At 52.1% G+C, this 21,157-nt stretch overlaps 8 protein-coding genes across 8 annotated transcripts; 5 read left to right on the top strand and 3 right to left on the bottom strand.

Annotated features, from left to right (window-relative positions):
• Nucleotides 1-232: 232 nt before the first annotated feature.
• Nucleotides 233-1,023, top strand: CC84DRAFT_1105370 (uncharacterized protein; the record flags this gene model as incomplete). The annotated part of the gene is made up of 3 exons (XM_018175094.1): nucleotides 233-364; nucleotides 475-713; nucleotides 816-1,023. The coding sequence occupies 3 exons, from the start codon at nucleotides 233-235 to the stop codon at nucleotides 1,021-1,023; spliced, it is 579 nt and encodes a 192-aa protein (XP_018029494.1).
• Nucleotides 986-2,407, top strand: CC84DRAFT_417516 (uncharacterized protein). The gene is made up of 3 exons (XM_018186140.1): nucleotides 986-1,788; nucleotides 1,844-1,878; nucleotides 1,940-2,407. The coding sequence occupies exons 1-3, from the start codon at nucleotides 1,216-1,218 to the stop codon at nucleotides 2,286-2,288; spliced, it is 957 nt and encodes a 318-aa protein (XP_018029493.1). The 5' UTR covers nucleotides 986-1,215; the 3' UTR covers nucleotides 2,289-2,407.
• Nucleotides 2,408-3,255: 848 nt separating this feature from the next.
• On the bottom strand, nucleotides 3,256-4,879 carry CC84DRAFT_418596 (uncharacterized protein). The gene is made up of 2 exons (XM_018186142.1): nucleotides 4,768-4,879; nucleotides 3,256-4,713 (listed from the first exon to the last, which is right to left on the bottom strand). Exon 2 carries the CDS (start codon nucleotides 4,464-4,466, stop codon nucleotides 3,594-3,596), a length of 873 nt encoding a protein of 290 aa, XP_018029492.1. The 5' UTR covers nucleotides 4,467-4,713; nucleotides 4,768-4,879; the 3' UTR covers nucleotides 3,256-3,593.
• Nucleotides 4,880-7,330: 2,451 nt separating this feature from the next.
• On the top strand, nucleotides 7,331-9,022 carry CC84DRAFT_1105109 (putative P450 monooxygenase; the record flags this gene model as incomplete). Its single annotated transcript, XM_018175082.1, has 2 exons — nucleotides 7,331-7,520; nucleotides 7,677-9,022. 2 exons carry the CDS (start codon nucleotides 7,331-7,333, stop codon nucleotides 9,020-9,022), a joined length of 1,536 nt encoding a protein of 511 aa, XP_018029491.1.
• A 230-nt stretch (nucleotides 9,023-9,252) lies between these two features.
• CC84DRAFT_417324 (uncharacterized protein) lies at nucleotides 9,253-10,266 on the top strand. The gene has a single exon (XM_018186139.1). The coding sequence runs from the start codon at nucleotides 9,484-9,486 to the stop codon at nucleotides 10,003-10,005; it is 522 nt and encodes a 173-aa protein (XP_018029490.1). The 5' UTR covers nucleotides 9,253-9,483; the 3' UTR covers nucleotides 10,006-10,266.
• A 1,741-nt stretch (nucleotides 10,267-12,007) lies between these two features.
• On the top strand, nucleotides 12,008-14,613 carry CC84DRAFT_418965 (endothelin-converting enzyme). The gene is made up of 3 exons (XM_018186143.1): nucleotides 12,008-12,312; nucleotides 12,360-12,611; nucleotides 12,670-14,613. Exons 1-3 carry the CDS (start codon nucleotides 12,207-12,209, stop codon nucleotides 14,577-14,579), a joined length of 2,268 nt encoding a protein of 755 aa, XP_018029489.1. The 5' UTR covers nucleotides 12,008-12,206; the 3' UTR covers nucleotides 14,580-14,613.
• On the bottom strand, nucleotides 14,613-15,140 carry CC84DRAFT_417256 (uncharacterized protein). The gene has a single exon (XM_018186138.1). It carries the CDS (start codon nucleotides 14,959-14,961, stop codon nucleotides 14,647-14,649), a length of 315 nt encoding a protein of 104 aa, XP_018029488.1. The 5' UTR covers nucleotides 14,962-15,140; the 3' UTR covers nucleotides 14,613-14,646.
• A 672-nt stretch (nucleotides 15,141-15,812) lies between these two features.
• Nucleotides 15,813-21,046, bottom strand: CC84DRAFT_1200307 (uncharacterized protein; the record flags this gene model as incomplete). Its single annotated transcript, XM_018181657.1, has 11 exons — nucleotides 18,696-21,046; nucleotides 18,315-18,665; nucleotides 18,237-18,272; nucleotides 17,844-18,200; nucleotides 17,435-17,813; nucleotides 17,236-17,401; nucleotides 17,063-17,202; nucleotides 16,857-17,023; nucleotides 16,735-16,826; nucleotides 16,088-16,698; nucleotides 15,813-15,913 (listed from the first exon to the last, which is right to left on the bottom strand). The coding sequence occupies exons 1-11, from the start codon at nucleotides 20,751-20,753 to the stop codon at nucleotides 15,813-15,815; spliced, it is 4,458 nt and encodes a 1,485-aa protein (XP_018029487.1). The 5' UTR covers nucleotides 20,754-21,046.
• Nucleotides 21,047-21,157: the final 111 nt, after the last annotated feature.

Genomic DNA, 21,157 nt, shown 5'->3' with positions numbered 1-21,157 from the left:
CATGAGCGGATGCGGCAAACAACCTCATTTATATCATCAAGGCATCTGGGTTGGTCGGTGCAGTTGTCAGAGGTCGTTGTACGCGCGATGGGCAAGTCATTGCAGCAGGTATTGCAGTGGAGCTTTTGCGAGAGAGAAACCGCGCCAAGACGCCAAGACGCGGGCTCTGGCAACCGCGAAGCTCCATCATCGAGCTCCCGACCTCCAGCACGACCGCCCCGCCCACACAACTATGCAGGCCCTCCGCAGGACAGCAGCGACTGCTGCCCGAAAAGGCCGCACCGCCGTGCCTCGCCAACAGCGCCGATACGCCCACGATGAGCACCACCACGCCCACAGCGAGCCCGTCAACGAGTCCATGGGCGTACGTCAATTTCCCCCGCGCACCAATTGCTCCCGCACGACAGTGTAGCAGCTCTTCCCATTACGCTGTATGCCCTCGTGGACTGTATGCTGACCCAATTGGGCGTGTAGCTAGGCTTCTGGATTCCCATTGGCGCGATCCCCGTCTTCTCCGGCCTCTACTGGATCTCGCAGAGCGACCCCAATGCGCCTCCGATCATGACCCGCCTCATCAACAAGTACACGGAAACCACCGAGCGATACGCCGAGAGGAACGCCTTGCACGTCAGCATGGTCGAGCAAGCCGGTAACGACAGAGTGCTCTTCATGAAGACCCGGCCGCAGGAGCACGTCAACATGCGGTTCCCAGAGTATGTACTACTGCCATATTGTGAAGCTCCGGGTGGCGCATATGTCGTGCAATCAAGTTATTGGGCTTAGCACCAGCAATTCACCTCGCTAACATCCGACAGGATCATGAACCAGGGCTCGCCATACAACGTCCCTGCCGGACAGGTCAACAACATGGAGAAGGTCATCGAGAAATTCAAGAGAGAGGCCTACGAGGACAACGAGCGCAAGCACCAGGCGCTGGCAGACGACAATATCAAGTCCGAGCAGCCATGGGAGCGATTCCCCGTTGCTCCTGGGCCCGCTGGGAGAGGTGTTGGAGCGGTTTGAACCTGTACATATACTGAAATGAAATTCATCTCCTTTGTTATTGTTTCTTGGATATTGGCTATCCTTGGCCCCACTCCCCTTAAGCAGTAAGCCTGCATCTCTACACATCGCCCCTGCAGTGTCTCTGGTCACAATTATCTTCCAGTTTTTGTCTAACAAACAGTCCTCCGTACATGGTCACAACACGTATACATGACTCGAACATCTCAACTATCGATTTCAAAGCCAAAGCGCTCTACGAAACATGGCATCGCCCCACGTACTGAATCGCCAAACAGACATCGAGAAACAGTCTTCGACAATATCGGGCGGGGACACTCGACGCCCGCACTCTACGCTGTTCACCAACTTTTAGTCTGCATCCCCATTGCAATGCCCGTACTTCCACTGCCCATATACCCAGGAAATTACTCACCCATCTGCACGCCTCCCTTGCCCACCCCCTTTTTTCCCAATCCAAACGCTTTATTCTCTGCCTCCCTCTTCTCGTTTTCTCTTTTCTCGTACTCCTCTCTATCAACGAGTGTAGCGTCGTCCTTGACTGATGCGGAAGAGGCGAGTGTATCGTCGTCCTTGCCCGACGCTGAAGTGGAGAACGAGAGACGCTTGGCCTTGTCCTTGATGCTGGAAAGGGCGGCGCGCATGCTTGGTCTGGAGGACTTCCCCTTCTCAGACGCCGACGCATTCTCCCCCTCCTGGGCCACTTGTTCGTCCGTCTGCGCTGGCAGCGTAGCTTGTGCTAGGAGCATGGCTTGGCCTTGCCCCATGGTAGATATTGGCATCATTTTCGACCGGAAATCTTTGGAGTCCTGAGTCTTACCGCTCTTGGGCGAGGTGGAAGATGCTGAGCTTGAGGTTCTGGAGGTGCTTGTCAGCGCTGGCTACGGGTCGAGGTGGGAAATGGCGCACTGATTAGGCATCTTATCCGCTGTGGGAGGCACCAACAATCTCCTGGTGTGAATAGTGGGGGCGATGTCGCTGGAGCCGCTTGGGTGGAGGTGCAAAAATTTGGAGAAAGGCGAGGCTCGGATGTGTTCGATGGACAAGATGGCGGAGTATCTGCGAGCTCCGTCGTAACCTGTCGTAGTTGCTGCCTTGGTCGTATTTGTATTGGGAGGAATTATCCAGTAGAGGTGCGTACGCGCTCTTGTCGCGACCTGTTCGTGGAAGGTTCTGAAGGGGGAAAGCCGACTGCTGGTATCAAGTGCGGTTTGCGTAATTGTCGACAGCTTATGGTAAGCCGATTGCAAAGAGTGCGTAGTTAATTGAACTTCGTGGGTGCCTGTGTGAGTGCTTGCGTGTGTGGATCCAAATCAGTGATAGTGGTGATGATGCGGCCTCAGTAGCCTGGCGTCGAGGCATCTTATGTCTACGTAAGATGCCATAGAACGTCTGCATTCGTGTCTAGCTGCACGGAAGAAAACCTCAGGGACGGGTGAGATCGCAGTAAGGCTGTGCACCGCAATGAATCATACATGCATACATCGCGGCTCGTTTAGAACATGGCGTTCTGTCAGAGCAGGACGGCTTGTGGGCATCGAAGTAGTGCCCGGAAAGTTAGCAAGATGTGCGCTATTTTCAAGGTACAGCTGGTCAAATTATTGTTGAATCGCGCGATTTGTTTTGCTTTCAACTGCTCGATCGAGCATCGGCTGGATGCGAAAGGCATAATCGCACTGTGGCGTATGGTGCGTTGCTCATTACATCCGCCTGATCGAAGCAATAGTATCGCAGCTGGTGTTCTCATTACCTACCACTTAGCCCACTCGAACGCGATCCTTGGAAACCTCGCATCTTGTTGCTTGACCTTGACCGCCGCGGTGTTGGTATGCAGTTCCGTCACAGTTGACCATGCACGCAACCACCCCCAACGAAACCCCATCCAAATCTCCTGACTGATCTGTCACTAGCAAATGCGTCGCGTTCAACACCGGTCAGGACGAAGGGTGACTCAATTTATGACGCGGCGGGTAGCTCATGTGGTTGATACGATGAATGCGGGTAGGCAGGAAGCCGCAAGCGAGGTGGATCGGCAGTGCGTGCCATTTTGGTCAAGGAGTCATAGGACCTGCTAATGCCTCAACGCCAGCCCCTGTAAAAGCGTGCATTAGTGATTTGTCGCGATGACTGATATAAGTGGACTTTTGCTGTGCCTCGGAGGGCAACGACTCAGACACACAACGGCAAACGGTGAGCAATTTGCTCGAGAATTGCCTCGAAACATTTGCACGAACTACATTGAATTATTTGCAAGGACAAGAACTCGTATTGTATCAGGAAAAGTGGCAAGAGATAAAGATGCGAGATCGGCTAGGATGAGTATGTTTCTAGCTGGGGTATGGTGTTCATGTCGACATCAGCTTTCCGAAAAGGACCACAAAGGGTTGTTAGCCCTACAAAACGCCTGGAGTTGGTGCAGAAACCCTCAGTCATACCACTTCCAACCCGGTGCAAAGCCCAGAAAGCGCCTGTTCCCCAGAATGCTCGCTCATAATCAACGTCAGTCGAGATATCGTACAAATCCGATTCTAGCGCAAAATGATCATAACAGTCGTAAAGAGCGCGGACAACTAGAGTTGTCGCTGGTGCTGCGCCATCACCCACTTCATCTTGTCTCCGGTCTCTTGCAGTTCTTGAACCAATCTCGCCGCCTCCTCTTCCTTCTTGGGCACTGCCACTCGCAGCTGCTCAGCCTCTCTTGTCAAATCCTCCATTTCCTTCTGGTGTTCGCGCTTGTATTGTCCCATCATGTCGACCATCTTGGTCTCTGTCCGTTGTCTGCGGGAGAGTTCATGTTGTAGTTGATCGCTGATGATGGCTTGCCGCTTGATTTTGTCTGCATCTTCGTACTGCTTTTGCCGTAGTTCGTTCATTTGCTCGGTGATATACTTGATCTTCTTCTCATAACCATCGGTCATGCGCTTGTAGCCTTCGCGGGCCGTGTCAGCGTTTGTTTCGGAAAGGTGTTTCTGCTCGTATGCGAGTGCGAGCTGGCGTTGCGTCTCTGAGCGCGTGTCTCCCAGCATTTTCAGGGCCTCCTCTGCCCTCTGCTCGGCAGCCCTCCTTCTCTTGGCCTCTTGCTCAAGTTGGACCTTCATTTCCTCCAGCTTCCTGTCCTTTCTCTCCAACGCCCTTGCGTTTGTGTCGACGAGTAGTTGTAGGTGCTGGTGCTCGGCGCGGGAGTCTTCGGCTTTCGAGCGTGCGGCCGTCACGCGTTTTGCTTCCTCTTCTCGCGCAAGCCTTTCGGCTTTTAGCTCTCTCTTCAGCTTCTCGTTCTCGGATGTGATTTTGTCGATGTACTGTGACGTCTTCGAGGCTTGTGAGGCAGCGTGCGCGTTCGGACGAGCCCAGCCGTTGGGCGCCGGCGTAAGCTCAGGAGCCATGGGTGAATCAATGCCCAAAGGTCCGGTCGGATTGCGAGGGAGTGTATGAATTGCAGGCATGGCAGAACTGCCAGACGCAGAAGAAGGAGATTCGTTCGATGAACCTAATGTGTTGTCGGTCGGCCCTAGGCTATTGACATGGTCCCACGAGTCAGAACCAAGGCTGGGAAGTAACGGTAGAGATGCTGTGAGGGTCGCAGAATATCAGTATGCAAAATCTCCGACAAGTTCAGCGAGCGGTGCAGTTGAATAGAAATGGAGCGCGGAAAGCGTGGTTCCAACGCATGCGATTGCCGGGTAAAGGATGCTGGCAGTGCACGGGTTTGGTTTTTGTTTTGGCAGGGGTCAGCGGTGAGCTTACTTGTGTTAGATTTGACCGGCGTGCACGGCTTGCCGCCGCGGCGTAAATTTGCTAGCGACGATGTTCTGGGACGCGGAACCGGGGTAATACTTGGATGCTCAACTTTAATCGCCATCGCCATCTGTTCTTCATCGTTAGGGCTACTGGATCTTTCTCGGCGACGCGGGCTCCAACATGCCATGGCTACGACTGCTGGTGCTTGGCTCCAGAGGTGCAGGAGCTGCGTTCCTTATGTACAAGGAAGGTGCCCCTAGGCCTCTGCGATCAGGATCTGTGAACCGATGGCGATGTGAAAGCGCCGTGAGACAAGCGACAAGACAATGCTGAGTACATACCGGGCCATACGCAATGATGCGTTGAAACTAGTATCTGAGGTATGAAAGCCGGGGAAATGTCCGTTAGATCAGTCCAATCCGCTGTCTCTGAGACCGCTATCCGCAGAATGCGTCTCGTTAGTCGCAATCTTGATACCACAGTCGCAGAAGTCCCGGTCGATTTCGTCTGCAATAGGCAGACCTATATAGATATCTGTCACAGTCAGCAAGGTCCTCTGCAACCAGAGCAAAAGTGCAGCGACTGCGAATGGGAAGCTGCGTTCTTCGTGCCTGCCAAGATCTTGAAAGTGCTGTCGAATCAGAGCAAAGTGAAGGTCTGATGAGTAAGCGGGATCTGCGCCGCTACACCGGTTTCGCATCGACGTAAAATTGACCGCTCACCGCGTCGCTTGTGCTAGCTGCGTAAGTTGACCCCGAAGCGTTCACGTCAATTGTGGAGCTTGAAACCATGGCAACAACACCCAAGCGTCTTCATTCGAATATGATGTACATCAGGTTTCCATCTTCTCTCGACAGTACCGCATTCACACCTTCAGTTCTACCAACTTCCATTGACACGTTTGGCCACCATTGCATCGCCTAGATCCGTATCCCTGCATCGTTTGCAAAGCCAATTATGGCAAGTGGCGCAGCTGAAACCTACCCCACTGGTTTCAGCGGCGGCAGCGGCCACGGCGCGCGTACATGTGTTCATGGATCATGGTTGTCGCGCGCGAATGAAATGATATGCGCCATTCGACACTGGAAAAGGGGGTCACCAAACTGAGGCGCGCGTTGAAATTATGTTAGGTTCTATACTTGGGGCCCATGATCTGTGGAGATGAGTCCGGCAACCTTGGTAGGACAGCATGCCGTGGAAGGCAGTGAGGCACGTACAAAGACAATGGATGGTTTCAAGTTAACGCAGAGGCCAGATGAATCTCATTTCTAGAAGGTGGATCACAGTCTTCTGATCGCCACCGTCATCAAATTGTTTCCACGTGCGTGGGGACGGCCCACGTAATTAGCGTTCCTGGGTTCTTGACCGACTCGACTTTCACATATCTCGCCCCCAGCGCTACGCTCTTCTTTAACGACCCATATTAGTGGATTTACTTCAATGCATCTCGGCAGGATCCGGGAAATTTTCCCTGAAATACTCTCTACGTCTATTCAAGAAACGTGAATTCGTTCCCGCTGAAGCTGCTTCTTTCTTAATACTGGTTTCTGTAATACTTGTATACCGTCGAAGCTTGGTGACGAAATAGTCGAATGGAGGTCTACCTTTTGGCTGTGTTCAGCTTGCGGAAACAAAGCTTGCGAATTAGACGGAGGTTTGACAGCAGACAGGTCGGGTGACTAGGTCATGTCGAAAGCGATAGTATGGCGACGAGCAAGTTCAAAACGTCCGCCAACCCCCAAGCGACCCACATAACCGATGCGTTGCCTTTGCATCCAGCTCTCTCGTGCGTAAGGGTATCGTGCACCAGAGCATCACCACGTCTGCTGTAGATAATCATATCAAGTAACGCGCGATCGTACGTCATGCATCAGTTTGGCATGCTGACTACCATGGCTTTGTGCTCGGAGCACTGCCCGAGAGGCAAGAAAGTTCGACATACTCTCACAATTATCGGTGACGGTCATGCACTGGTACGCACCAAGACCGTACCCAAGGAAGCAGGATTCTCGCTAGCGTAGTTGATGATTGGGCAGGCATAACTCCAGCCCCGTCGCACTGAACAATATCACAAGGCTGAAGCCTTCAGTGTCCTACGACCCCGCACAAGGTCGTCGTATCAACACTGATTACTGTCAGTACCGTAGCACTCCGAGGAGAGCTTGCAGCATTACACACACATCAAGCTGTCTTCATCTCCGCTATACGCCTCAACATGTCCAGCCTAGGCACGCTTTCTTTTTTTGCACCCATGCGAGGTGGAGGCTGCAGCCTCGTATCGGCCGCTAAATGGTGCTAACAGAACGAGTGTCATTACTGGTCAGTACCAACAGTTGCAGGCATCCCTGCCCCGAGGAGCCACCCATATGTGGACCATATCACTTTTGTGACGCAGGGCGCCTGCAATAACGGGAGCCATGTCCAGACTTGACATGGAAAGACGTGCACTAAGCTTTATATACCGAGATGCTTTCTTTCGTTTTTATTTTGCGATCATTCCAAGTCCACTTTTCGCCGGACCCTGTAGGTCGGTTAGGTATTCCTTGAACGTCTTTTCACAATCGAAATTATGTGGTCAATACCTCTGATCGCGGGCGTTGCCTTCTTTTCAGTCTATCTTTTCAAAAGTGTGAAGACATACTTGGAGCTACGCGACTTCGGAGGACCGTGGTCGGCCGGTTGGACCAGGCTGTGGCTTCTTCGCTGTCATCTTAGTGGAAGCATCAACACTCAATTCACGGAGGTCAACGACAAATATGGTACGAGTTCATCTTCAGTTCAAGGATTTCTAAAGCTACAACTCGGTCTTCTAGCAGCTGAACCGTATTTACGTACTAGAGTGTGAATTTGCTTGATTGGCTCTCGCAAGATCATGGTAGCATCTGGAAAAACGGGCTGATACCGCGAGTTTATAGGATCTACAGCACGAGTTGCACCAAAGATGCTGGTCACAAGCGACCCGGAACTTGTGCGACGCATGAACGCCGTACGATCCTCATTCACCAGAGGTCCTTGGTATACCTCTCTGAAATTGCACCCAGAGAGTGAGAACATCGCTTGCTATACCAATGAAGACAAGCACAACGACATGCGCAGTCGCATGTCTCACGGATACTCTGGTAAAGAGAACGTGCACCTGGAGCAAGACATTGACGACCTGATCCTGCAAATGCTTGATCTTATTGAGAAAGAATATGTTGCAAAACCAGAGGAAGGTCTCCTCCGTCGTATGGATTTGGCCAGGGTAACGTCCTATTTCACCCTTGACATCATCTCCAAGGTAGCCTTTGGAGAGCCTTTTGGGTTTCTAAAAGCAAACGATGACCCCTTCGGATACGCGGCTAATATGAAGCAATTTCTGCCCGCCATAGGCTGGTTCGGAGTATACCATGAGCTCACGAACATCCTCAGGATACCCTTTATTAAAGCGTCATTGCCGGGCTCGATGGACAAACGTGGGCTGGGCCGCGTTATGGGATTTGCCAGAGAACGCGTTTTAGAACGCTTTGGCGATGAAGCAATCGTGCGCCAGGACATGCTGAACTCGTTCATCAAGAATGGGCTAACGCAGCTCGAGCTCGAAGGCGAGACCATGTTGCAGATAACAGCTGGGTCAGACAGCACGGCTTCCGCGCTGCGCATCACCGCACACTTCATCTCTACATCTCCACCCATCCTGGAACGTCTACTGACGGAAGCCAAGGAGGCTATAGCCGCTGGACGGGTCAGTCGGCCTATCATCAAGAACTCAGAAGCTCTCCAATTGCCGTATCTTCAGGCTTGTATCAAAGAAGGACTCCGTGTGTATCCACCAATCACCGGCATGTTGGCGAAAATGGTCCCCAAAGGTGGTGCCAAAATAGATGTAGACGGCGTGGAGAAGTATGCCCCCAGCGGTACTCAGATTGCCTGGAACAGCTGGGGCCTGATGCGCAACAAGGAGATATTTGGACTGGACGCCGACATTTTTCGCCCGGAGCGCTGGCTTGCGAGTGAAGGCACTGAGGAAATGCAGAATCATATGCTTAGGATGAACGAGACTCTTTCTCTGGTTTTCGGCTACGGTCGATTTGGATGTCTAGGCAAGGTGGTCGCAAATATGGAGTTGAACAAGGCACTTATTGAGGTATGTGCGGACGCCTTTCGCGAGGGAAAACTTACTAATAATAGTAGCTTCTGCTACGCTTCAACTTCCAACCATGTAACCTTAAAGAACCTTTTAAGGAGTGGTGTGCTGGGTTTTACATTCACGACGATATGAATGTCATTGTTACCGAACGCTCTATAGGCAAATCTAGTTGAGACAATGGAGTATGTGGATGAAGTCACTACGGAAGAAACGATCATAAAACGCCTGGAGTATCATTGGTTGCATATTGGAACTCATATTTCAGGGGGCTATGGACCGCGCATAATGAGCATACTGTGACAAGTGTTTACTTTCCCTGAGTATCGCCGCCTTATCCTGACTTCTTTCTCTCTTTCTAAGCCCTCTCACGTCTCTGGTCACATCAACCTCTCGTACTCTTTGAACATGTGTACAAGGTAAATGGTCCGCGCTGATCCTCCATCTTCAGATGTGGATGGAAGAGTGGACTGTTCCCCCGGATAGCCTTCTGCGCCATTTAGGGCAGCCCGAACTCAGTACCATATATCGTGGCAGCTACAGGCATTGGAATTACCCAAGCGCCCTCTCAAAAGCTGTATTTATCATCTGCGCTCATGTCGCATGAGTGCACCGCTACTCCCTCTTTACTCCTCGGTATCCAGATCCATCGCAGAGTCCCTTCGCTCGAGGCTAGGGATCTTTTCCGGAGCATTGAGGTTCGACCTAGCTTCGACGGCATCCCTCAATTCCTGCTCGTTATCGACCGCCAGATCTTCTTCTCTCAGACTTTGCCAGTTCATCGGCTCTCGGTGTATCGCCACGACGTATTGCTTGCCATTTTGTGCAGTTGGGTCGAATTGGTATCTCACATAAGCGCCGTCTCGGGCTCTGTACTCGAGCATCTCTGTTCCGGCCTTGGGCTCCGGAATGGGAAACGCAGGTGCGGTGTCGAGCTCAGGGTCGAAGGTCTCGATGACTTGGTCGAGCATGGCTGGACCTTCGTCGCTATTGTTGAGGCGCTTGGAGGGGTTGAAGAGATACTTGATGGTGTTATTGTTGGAGTCGTGGAACGAGAAGACTTCGAAGGCGGCCATTGTGTTGGTTGTGTGAAAAGTTGTGTTGCCTTGGTTGGTTGATGGTGATATGGTAGACTCCCAGGGTTCGGATTTATATTCCTTAGCTTGTTTCGATTGCAGGTTGATTTTTGATGAGGGATTGTCTCTACACACATCTGTGTTTATATACCTGTGAGTTGAGAAATCGCGATGGTCTGATGGTATGATCGAGAGCCTTGCCGCTCATTCGACCGAGTTCTGTTGGCGCACCAATGAAAGCGCGTGAAGCTTCCCGGGCCTTGCCGAAGGTGCTAGAATAAGCGAGCATCTTCTCGAACGTCAACCACCTTACATCCTCCGCGATACCAATGATCTATACTCTTACTTGTGCAGCTGTGTTTCTTTTGAATACGATTGCTTCTCGTAATGCGTCGTGTGGCGCGCGTTGCACGGTCTACGTTCATTGGATAAATTAAGATTTTGCTTCTAGCGCCGGATTGCTGATGCACACGAGCGTTTTCCTCTCGCTAATATCATGCCATTTCTCATGGTAGTAAGGCTACCTGCACTCTTTCAGGATATGATACTCGAAAATCAGAAGAAGACTGGCGGAATGATGCGAACAGAACAAGGCAAGATGATGCGAATTGAACAAGGCAAGATGATGCGAACTGAACAAGGCAAGACGATGCGAACTGAACAAGGCAAGATGATGCGAACCCAACGGGGCGAAAACAAGGGCCGATAACAGTATCCTTTACGCGTATGGCCTGAAATCAGCACCAGATTTGCAACTTGCGACCCAGAGTTCTCGTTCGCCATACTCTACGAGGATGGTTCTTCCGGACTGCGTAGAGGCACGTGCGGACAACGAACATAGCACACAGTGGATGACATAAAATGGGAATGCATGCGCGCGGTCCATTTTATGTTGGCATACTCTATTATATGTTTGCGAACTCACTATGTATCAGCTTATCGTGGATGTTCACACTGGGGGATTCTCCATTTTATCGTCGGCCACTGTAGTACGACGAAATTCGAACGCTTTGAATCCAGAAACGGCCGCAAAAACTGACACTTCAACAGAGTAATATCACCGTGATATTTTCCTTAATTGCTCAGGCCTTACTGCAACGACGACAAGATGGCAATCGTAGTCTGCAAGCATCGGGACGATCAATATGTCTGCTTGAAGCCACCAAACCAACACTGGGCAGAGCCCAAGTGTAACAGACCCGTATTCTATATTTCATCGCATCCTCATCGATTTCTTCATGCATCTTGAGTGGAGATTATCTGTTCATGCATCAATGCCACCGATCGTGCTCCTCGGCCTCTACTCCGGGATGATACTGTTGATGCGCTAGTCAGCGGCGCTAACGGATGGAATGGGAAAGAACTCCACATTCGTGTTCTGCACATCTTACACACCTACCATAATCCTCCAAATCGCTGAAAACGTATTGCAAGCGTAAATCTACTAAGGAACGTGATGAAGGTGGAAAGAAACGACACTAGCTCGATACCTATCGTAGTTCCATTAAATTGGACCATTATTTTTTGAAGAGTATCCGCTCTTGTACGATCAACCCCACATATTCTCAGTTGATGAGGACCCGCGCAGGAGCAAGGACCATGTTTCAAACAGCTGACACTTCGTAAGACCTGAGCCACAATGTGCCTTATGCATCATCAGGATGTTGGAGCCACGGCCCTGTCTCCTCCCCACCTTTCACCAACCTTAGTCTAGGCTCGTTTGTTGATCTGCCTCCGAAGGCCAGGACAATGGTCAGAGGACTTATGCCGTGCAGCAATTCGCTCCGCGGTACCAGTGCGCGGCACTGGAACCAAAGTAGCCAAAAGAGGCCCTTTGCTTCCATCAAGCGTTCCACCGACCTGCTTGATGGAGGTCAAGCAGGGGCATGATGCTTATCATCATGTAATATAACGGCCGAGGCACGACAACCAGACTTGGCTGCATCTTGGCACCTTCCGCGTTACCACTCGCAATTCCCTATCACCTTCCTCACCCGTACTAGCGCTGACTTGGCAGTATGTCTACACAGGAACAATCCTACCACCTTGTCGCCACCTATTCCTACATGTCCAGCCGACCACGCTAACCCATTTGCCTTGTGCGATGGTTCCTGAACCATGGCACACGGTCGCCATGGCTCTCACTGGTATAAAGCGACCTCGTTCGCCCTCCTCTTCCTCCTCACCAGTCCCCTGTTGTTCCACGTGAAGGAAAGACAACAGCTTAAGTACATCCAGCCAAGATGGTCTACAACGGGTCATCGTCAATGTCCAGCCGGAAGATCCTGGTAGCTTCCGTGGCTCTGCTCAGCAGCGTCGTTGCGTCGCCTCTCAGTGGCCAACGTCCTGGTATGTTCGATGCTCTTGTCAAAGTCCAAAGCTGATATTTCAAGTAGCCGGCGGAGTCTACAAGCGTAGCACACATTCTTACTCCAGACCGCCTCCTCTGGTTGGATCATGGTCTTCCTCAGGTCCGATTCGCCGCCAGGCTGAAGATATCTGTGAGACCGAGGCCTGCAAGTCCTTTGCGGACTCAGTCATTGCTGGTCGTGCGTCCAATTACACAGATCTCGATCCGTGTGACGACTTTGCCACTTACACCTGTGCTGGGTGGTGGGCGAGTCACGATTTCAGAGCCGACCAATCAAGTAAGTATACCCACAGGAAAACCTGTGATTACCGAATTGGATCTGACAGATGTTTCAGACATTGGTGTGCTATCTGTGATGTCCGACGTCAACACAGCGCTGATGAGGTCAATCCTGGAGTCACCTTACCCATCCAACACTACTATCAACAGCACCTACTCCACAGGCGATGCCAAGAGCCTAGATGAGCAAAATTTCGAAAAGATGATTGCCGCCTACGACTCGTGCATGGATACAGATGCTGTTAATAAAGCCGGTGCCAAGCCCCTTCAGGATATCCTGAGTGCTTTCGATGCGCTCGCCTCCGGGAACGGAACAGACCTCACCGAGAAACTCATTTGGGTTCAGCGTTATGGTGGAGCGGGGATTGTTCAGGCCACTACTACGGCAGACGACAAGAACCCCAACATTACTACTGTTGCTTTGACTAGTGGGCTGCTTGGACTCGACGCCAAGGAGTACTATACCGACAACGAGGCCATCGCCAACTACACGACGGCCATCGTGGGAATGTTTGATAACTTGTACGGCGATGATAAGCACGACGCGAACGAGAAGATTGCCGCCGAGATTGTAACTTTCGAGAAAGCTCTCGCTAACGCTTCTCCTGATGCTTCTCAGGCAGGCGACGTTGAGTACTACTACAACCCAACCCCCATCGCCGAGGCCGACGATCTGCTACCTGAGATCTCGTTCTCTCAGTTGATCAAAGCTTTCGCTCCCAGTAATTACACCGTTGGCGATGTTATTGTGTACACACCCGACTATTTCCCGGCTGTATCATCGATTCTCAAGAACACCACGACTGAAGCCGTCAATGCTTATTTAGACTGGGTTTTGATCCAGACGTGGGCGACGCGTCTCTCCAACAATGTCAGCGCTCCGTACCGACGCCTTCAGAATGAACTGCAAGGCAAAGACCCTGAAGCCACCGCAGAGCGTTGGAGGACGTGCTTCAGTGATGTGGACGTCAACTTGCCATGGATCGAGAGCGCGTTCTTTGTCCGCGAAGCTTTCAGCCCAGAGGCCAAGACCTTTGGTGAGCGCATTATCACGGATGTCGAAGATGTGTTCAAGGCTAAGCTAAAGACGTACGAGTGGATGAGCGATGAGGTTAAGGAGCTGGCTATCGAGAAGATTCTCAACATGGTTGAGAAGATTGGGTACCCCGACATCTCTCCCAACGTGCAGGACCCCAAAGCACTTGCTGACTTCTACGCGAAATTGAACGTGACGGACTCGTTCTTCGAGAATGGTCTCGCCTTCAGTAACTTCACCCTTGCCGGCACTTGGGGCGACCTGAACCACCCTACTGATAAGAACCGCTGGTTTATGACCGCGCCTACTGTTAACGCTTACTTCAACCCGCCATCCAACGAGATCGCTTTCCCTGCCGGTATTATGCAGCAGCCTTTGTTCAACCTTGATCTTCCGGAGTACGTCTCTTACGGAGCCTTTGGAGCTGTCGCTGGGCACGAACTCACGCACGCATTCGATTCCTCGGGATCGCATTACGACGAAAATGGCGCATACAGAGATTGGTGGGACAATGCCACACTCGCGGCATTTGAGAACAAGACGCAATGCTTCATTAACCAGTTTTCCGAGTACAGCATCACAACACCCGCTGGCGAGCAGCTTCACATCAATGGAGAGCTTACCCAGGGTGAGAACGTTGCCGACACTGGTGGTCTCTCAGCCGCTTTTGCTGCTTGGCAGAAAAGGAACGAAGCGGAGCCCAACCAGCTCCTTCCTGGTCTCGAGGAGTACACTCGTGAGCAGCTATTCTACCTCTCCTATGGAGGTGTCTGGTGTGGCGAGAGGCGACCGGCCGAGGCTGTGCGTAGAATTTATTCCGACCCGCACTCTCCGCCCAATGTTCGCATTCTGGGTACGGTCGCCAACCAGAGAGGCTTCAAGGAGGCCTTTAAGTGCGCGAACAAGGAGCCCGTTTGTGAGCTGTGGTAAACGGCTTGAGGGTCAGATACCCGAGAAGGGAGACCGAAACCAAAAACAAAATAAATATTAATCAAGTTCATGTACATCTGCATTCTATCTGTTGTCGTGATAATGCTGCTCTCAACTGTCCAACCGATGTAATCGCAAAAGGAACCAGCGCTTGGCTCCAGAGCGAGCAAGGAAGATATGCACTTAGAATGTTCGAACTGCCACGAGCCCTATGTCCACCCCGTGATTTTGCGGATCCATCTTTATGGAATTGTCTAAAGCCAATCATGGAAAAACTACGAGATGATCTCGCAAGCTTTCGTCTTGAGAGCGATAGGAAGGCTTTCAGGTTCGTGCGAGGTAAGTCTGTGTGGGACGTCTTGTCTGTCGTTGTACATATCATCTTTAGGCTCTCCCAGTCCGGGTGAATCTTCGTCAGTCTCCTCCAGTCTGAGTGCCTTATTTTCAGCCTCTTTCAATGCTAGTGCCTCCCTCAAAGCGACTACGAAACTGTCAAAGTCGTTATCTCCAACTTCGTTAATGTTTGTTGTGAGAAATGCCTGTCAACATAGGCCATGAACTCTACTTCGATGATTTGTTCAAGGATATCTTGAGCAGATACCGTATAATCGACTTACATCTTGACCTGATGCGTGACCAAGCTGAGCATACCGTGCACGGCGATCCTGACCATCTTTTCACTTTGCCCCCTTATATAGCCGCAGTATATGTTGCCTGGTATAGCGAGGGTAGTCGAGCAGGTTCCACAAATCGCCACCAACATCATTTTGCTGGTAGGTTAGATCCAGCCTGACTTCCATTAAAGGCCAAACGCAGACCATTGCAAGTGAGATGTGCATCCGAGCCACGTGGCCCACGTAGCCCACGTGTCTATCATGTTCGCAGAAGTTTGCATCAGAAAGTCTTGCAGCGCCGCTCATGACGACATACCAACACGAACTCTTGAACAATCTACAAACGATTCCAGAACTACTTGGACATAATCTTTTGCAAGGCTTGAAGCTCGGTTAGGTCGGAACTTGTTACCTCGAGACTCCCTGAACACTCTGCGGCGAATCCAACGGCTTTTTCGGTTACATCTGCTCCGTTGCCTAGCCAGACAAGGACCTTTCATTGTGTCGTGAAAGAGTAACCCCATTTGAGCTACCTGCTGATTCTTTTCGCTGATGCTGGACTGATCGATGCACAACTGGTTTAGCCAGAGCCAGGGCGTATCGGCCCACTCACCGTCCGTCAAGATCCCCGGTGTCTCCACAAAGGATACGCAAAAGCGACGCGCCGGCGCAGTGCTTTCATACGAGGCCCGTGCACAACATGAGCTTTCCACTGATCCCCTTGTACACGACCAGTACCAAGTTCACATACATGACGCAAGCGAAATGAGAAGAAATCCTAAGATCAACTACATACGAAATGAAGAAATTATGCACAAAGCGGGCACTTCAGCCTCCCTTGGTTCCCTCCAACCGCCACTACATCTCCATCCTTCGCATCAGCCTTCTCCAAACACCCTCTATGCCACACATGCCTACATGCAAACACCACCAGAGCACCACTCCCCCCAGCACCGATCCCTCCCTCGTCAACATCAACCCTTGCGCTCTTCCCTTTCCCCTTCGCCCCGTTCTCCTCGGCCACACTCTCAATTCGCCTCAATAGCCTATCATTCTCGCTCCGCTCCCACGCGTCCCAAATCGTGCCTCCAGCACCGGGACCCCATGCACGCTTACGACACCCCTCGCACACCTGTCTGCGCGGGCGCCATCCGCGCTGACGTAGTTCGTTGATCTCGCGAACGTGCTCGAAGCCTTCTTTGTCAAGGAAGCGGTTTGCAAGGCTGAGGATTGTTTCTTCGAATGTGTAGGCTGAGAAGATTTCCGCAAGGACGGAGCGGAGATGTGATAGTGAAGGCGAAGTGGTGGACGCTCGAGTGAGGAAGGTGCGTAGGATGCGGAGGAAGGATGGGTTGGACTGGGGCTGGGAGCGGCGGGTCGTGAGAGGGGGCCTGCTTGGATGTGATTGGGACGTTGATTGTGTTTGTCGTTTCGCGGGTACGGTAGTAGAGGCCAATAATGCGGAGAAGGTTTGTTGAACGGAGGAGCGCAGGGTCGTCGTTATTCTCGCGGTGTCGATGGATTCAGGGGGCGCAGCGGACGAGGATGCTAGAGCAGCTTGGAGGTCGGTGGTCGCGGCAGAAATGTTTTGAATCAACCTGACAACTGCGTCGACAAGATTTAACCAAAGGAGCTCGTCAAGTGCAAGGTCTTCTTCCCGGACCTCACCATAGGCCGACTTTCGCCTGTCAATGAGACTGTGAGACATCCGGTCTGTGGATCGGGTCTGCCCTTGACACAGCCAGATGCCGACCTTAACATATTTTTGGATGTCTTCAAGCAGGTCGTGTACCGCTTCTTCAGTGTTAGCCACATCTGGCGTCTCTGACGCTGCGCTGATCAAGCCCGTTAAGGCGGTCTCCAAGGTACCGACATGTCTCACCAGGCGCTCCATGGCGTCTCTGACGAGGCCATCGCGAGCCATGAGAACGACAGCCGCGTCAACAACGCCACTTTTCTCAAGTGCAGGGAGAACTGGGCCAAGTCTCAAGTCTCCAGACTTGAGCACGCTGACAAAGTCGGCGACGTGAGCGCTGTTGTACTTGCACATAAGCTGAACGTATTGCTCGATGAAGCCCAATGGGAGATCTTCGCTAATCGTACGCGATTCACCAGTGGTAGGGTCTGTTGGCTCAATAAGAGCGTTCAGGTATTGGTATTGTGCATCCGATTCTTCTTCAAGGGCATCGAGTACGGGCTTCAGCAGATCTGAGCCGTATTGTTTTAGTGTGGTCGCAGCACGAGCGGGATCGATCCTCACAACGTCCTTGGCGCGAGAGACAATTACGCTCTTGACTTCGCCGACTTGCTTCTTCGTGAGGCCTTTGCTCGGCCGCAGACAGTCTGCTATGCAGCCGAAGACAGCTTCATTGTCCTCGGTATCGTCCAGATAGGTGTTGAGCAGCTTTGCGTACTGCTGTGAGCCAAGATAGACGGTTTTGAGAACGCGGTGAAACCCAGCTTTTTCAAAGAGCGGTACGAGCGACTGAAGGTTTGGAGGGTGATAGATGGAAAGAAGGTACTCAGCAGAAAGCTGGCAGTCTTCTTTGATGATCTCCGTCGGGTAGTTGCAGAGGCCTAACAGAATCTGGTGCAGGGATGTACCAGGAAGCATCATATGCTGCGGGTACTTGGGCAGGTTCCTGGCTACGAACATGTAAAAGTAGGCAATGTCCTCCGGATCGAAACTCTCTGGTGTCATGATTCCAAGCAGGATGTTGATAATGTACTGTCGTGTAGGGGTGGGAACTGTGCTATGCTTGGCCCCGTTGATCTGGGTTCCATTTATTCCGTCCTGCTCTCCATTCAAAAAGCTGTCTTCGAAAGCCTCGTTGAGCATGCTCATGAAGCTGGATGCGTCGAACTCTAGAATCAGCTGCAAATATGGGAATGGCGGCTCAGGTCCTTTGTCGGTCCTTGTCAAGACTATGTCCCCGGAGCCAGGTGGCCAAGCAAGATTCTTTCCAGAGAAAAGGAACCTATACATGTCTTTCTTCGCACTATAGGCCTGCTCGTCGTCAAGTAAAGCCCCACCAGGATAGACACGACCAGTAAAGGTATATGCCAAGTATGGGAAGATCTTCATAGCAGAAGTCATGAAGATGTTTTCGGTCTCATCTACGCTGAAATCTATGATCTTAATGAGCGATAGGATGTTGACAAGAGGTGTGATGAAGTCGCCAATCGCTTGCGTCCAAACGTGGATCAGAGCGTCGTAAAGATTATATTGCTGACACAGAGTAGTGACCTGGTTGATGTCCATTGTATCCGTACTCAATCGGCATATCATCTCCTCTAAGCGCGTCGCGCGACCAGCCGATGCGTAGAACGTGATGAGATCTTTGAGTATGTTCGGCGGCACATCGGTGATCTCTTCGTCTAGAATATAGGGTTCCAGTGTTTCAAAGAAGATGCTTTCGGCAGAAGCTTCCTCGAAAGCATCGTATACTTCTTCGAACATGAAATCGTGCTCCTTCATGCTGATGAGTCCGCTGAAACAGACTTCTGCGAGGTCTTTCTCCGACTTGTCGTTTGACTTGGTGTCTCGGCCATCCCGAGCAAAAGTGTACTTGAGTGATGCCGAAATCATTTCCAGTAGCTTTTCTTGTACCAGGGCATGGCGTGCTTTATCATCTTCTGGTAATCCCACGGTCAACTTGTCTGCGTCGCCTACATAATAGGAAGTCGCAAGGCCAATTGCAGCGATGAAATCACCATCTTCCATGAGTGCCATCAATCTGTCGGCCCAGTTTGACAAAGTGCCGATGGACACATCGTTTACTCCCAAAAGAAACAATCGACCCTTGTATGCACGAAAGCTCATGTAGAAAGCATCCGCAACTACACCGTGTAAGGATGTGTCTGATTCGTCCAACTGCTCAATGACCGGGCGAAGCTGCCGCGAGAACAAATCTGAGTGATATATCTGCTTTTGTAGGAGGTCAAAAGAGTCGGTCGGCCGTAGAGTATGGTCCTCTAAGATGATGAGGCGTTGACTTATTGTAAGTACACCAAGTACGGATCTGCTCAGCCATTGAACTGCAACAATCGCTTCCTCACTTTTCCACCTGCTGCGCGGTCTGAATGTGAGTTCGGTCGGCTTCTCTCTCTCGTTGGGCGCAGCCACGACACAGTCCACTTCCAGCACCGTCAGAATGTTTGACCAACAATAGACGAGTTTGGTTTTCGACACGGCTTTGTTTGGGTCATTGGAAGGATTCTTAAGCTTCACGGCAGGAAACCATGCCAGACATCCGCTCAGCGCACTATGCGGCTCAATTTCTTTTGGTCTGGACGCCTTGTGCTGCGTTTGGGCAATGGGGGTGGTGGATACGATGACCAGCAGGTATGGAGTCAAAAGCGCGGTCAAGCCCATGGTATCTGTTGGTTGTTCCACGTTTCCAAGCGGAAGAGGAGAGAAGGCAAGCACGGAGCTAGGTTTCCGAGGCCTTTCCGCTGACTTGTCGGATACTGGGTACCTGCCAAGGACACGCGTGATCTTCACTGTCCTCGCAATCGCGCCTAGACCTCGCGTCGCCAGGTGGGAGAACGACATGCCAGCATCGTCAGCGGAAACGAGTGCTGTATGCCGAGTACCGAGGAAACCGATGTGGAGGATAGCAACGCCGGAGATGTGACCATCTGACTTCCTTTCATCGAGAGTGTTCCGGTCTAGAGGAGGTATGTGCAAAAAAGGTTTGGCAGGTCTGTTCAACTCCCATGTGAAGATGTGCCCTGTGGCATGTCCTCCAGCTACCGTTGAATGATCGGCAGATATGGCCAACGCTGTCACAGGGCCGCACTCGATGGCTTTCGTCCCTGGTCCTATTATCGATTTGAGCACTTGTTGATAGTCGAAGACGAGGATGTAGCCCTTGGACGTCCCAATGACGAGGGAGGCGGCGACTGCCAAACATGTGGGGCGACCAAAGTTGCGCTTTCCTACCTCGGAGAAGACTTGGCCTGTGATCTTCTTCAGCTTGGTCCAGCGCACAACCTCCCACGGGGACTGGGGCGTGTTCGCTCCGTCTGCTTGCGGCTGAAAGAGGAAATTGCTGGATACCGATGATTGTCGCGAGTGTGCCGAGAGAAAGACGGGACTAGACACGGCGCGTGGAGAGGCCGATGGCGACGGTGATAGTCGTGCGGAAAAGCGGCGCTCGAAAGGCTGCAGAGAGGTCGGACGATGGGGTCGCAGAGAGCTGTGCGACGCGGGGACACTGCTGCTGGGAGAAGAAAGCATGGAGCCCTGGATCGACGGGGTATCGTCCGGAGTAGAGGTGGACTCGGGGCTCTGTGGGCGCTGCAACGCCTGTCGCATTGGGAGGTCGGATGCAGAGTCGTCATCCTCCTGTTCCCCTTCGCTCCTTCTCCTGGTAGCAAAAGTCATCTCGTTGCCCCCACTTGCGATGTCCTCCCCCTGGCTGGACGGCGCATTCTCATTGTCCCCCACCGCTTCACCGGCCCCCAGAGGCAGAGCCGCGGGCGGTGTACCAAGGTCTACCTCGTCGGCATCGTCATGGTGAGCGCTCGCCTGGCTCTCTCCCGAATCTGAGCTCATGAGGCTCGTCGACCGTGGATCATTGCTTCAGTCGCGCATGTGTGGACGAGTCCGGGGGGTCTACTAGTATCAAGAGTCCGCCTGTTCTACTGCATGCCTATGCTCTTGCCAACCCAGAAGTGAATTGGGGGCGCACGCTGGTTGCGCTATCGCGTGGCTGCCTGGGAGTTTGCTGATCGGCACTCGGTGCCGGTTCCGCGATGTAGCGATTGACGGTGTGTCCGGTAGGAATCGATGGTTCGAAGTGATCCACCAACAAGCTTGGGGCGTTATCTCGCAGGCGTTCACAGCAGCAGCGCAGGCGCGAGTTGGAGCTCACGAACCCACCCGCAGTTCGTCGATCGCACCGCCGAGGCCCAAGCGCCCAAGCTCCTCCACCGTCACTCGTGCAGCTCGATACCTTT

Source organism: Paraphaeosphaeria sporulosa, assembly GCF_001642045.1.
Source record: "Paraphaeosphaeria sporulosa strain AP3s5-JAC2a unplaced genomic scaffold CC84scaffold_16, whole genome shotgun sequence".
NCBI classification, from domain to species: Eukaryota; Fungi; Ascomycota; class Dothideomycetes; order Pleosporales; family Didymosphaeriaceae; genus Paraphaeosphaeria; species Paraphaeosphaeria sporulosa.
The sequence above is the reverse complement of the archived record's forward strand: the minus strand, read 5'-3'. Positions and strand labels throughout refer to the sequence as shown.

Coding starts and splice junctions, on each gene's coding strand:
- CC84DRAFT_417516 (XM_018186140.1), top strand. CDS start 1,216: ATGACTCGAACATCTCAACTATCGATTTCAAAGCCAAAGCGCTCTACG. Junction 1,789..1,843: donor GCATGGCTTGGCCTTGCCCC/ATGGTAGATATT, acceptor CCTGAGTCTTAC/CGCTCTTGGGCGAGGTGGAA. Junction 1,879..1,939: donor TGGAAGATGCTGAGCTTGAG/GTTCTGGAGGTG, acceptor CGCACTGATTAG/GCATCTTATCCGCTGTGGGA.
- CC84DRAFT_418596 (XM_018186142.1), bottom strand. CDS start 4,466: ATGCCTGCAATTCATACACTCCCTCGCAATCCGACCGGACCTTTGGGC.
- CC84DRAFT_417324 (XM_018186139.1), top strand. CDS start 9,484: ATGTCGCATGAGTGCACCGCTACTCCCTCTTTACTCCTCGGTATCCAG.
- CC84DRAFT_418965 (XM_018186143.1), top strand. CDS start 12,207: ATGGTCTACAACGGGTCATCGTCAATGTCCAGCCGGAAGATCCTGGTA. Junction 12,313..12,359: donor TCTCAGTGGCCAACGTCCTG/GTATGTTCGATG, acceptor TATTTCAAGTAG/CCGGCGGAGTCTACAAGCGT. Junction 12,612..12,669: donor TTTCAGAGCCGACCAATCAA/GTAAGTATACCC, acceptor CAGATGTTTCAG/ACATTGGTGTGCTATCTGTG.
- CC84DRAFT_417256 (XM_018186138.1), bottom strand. CDS start 14,961: ATGATATGTACAACGACAGACAAGACGTCCCACACAGACTTACCTCGC.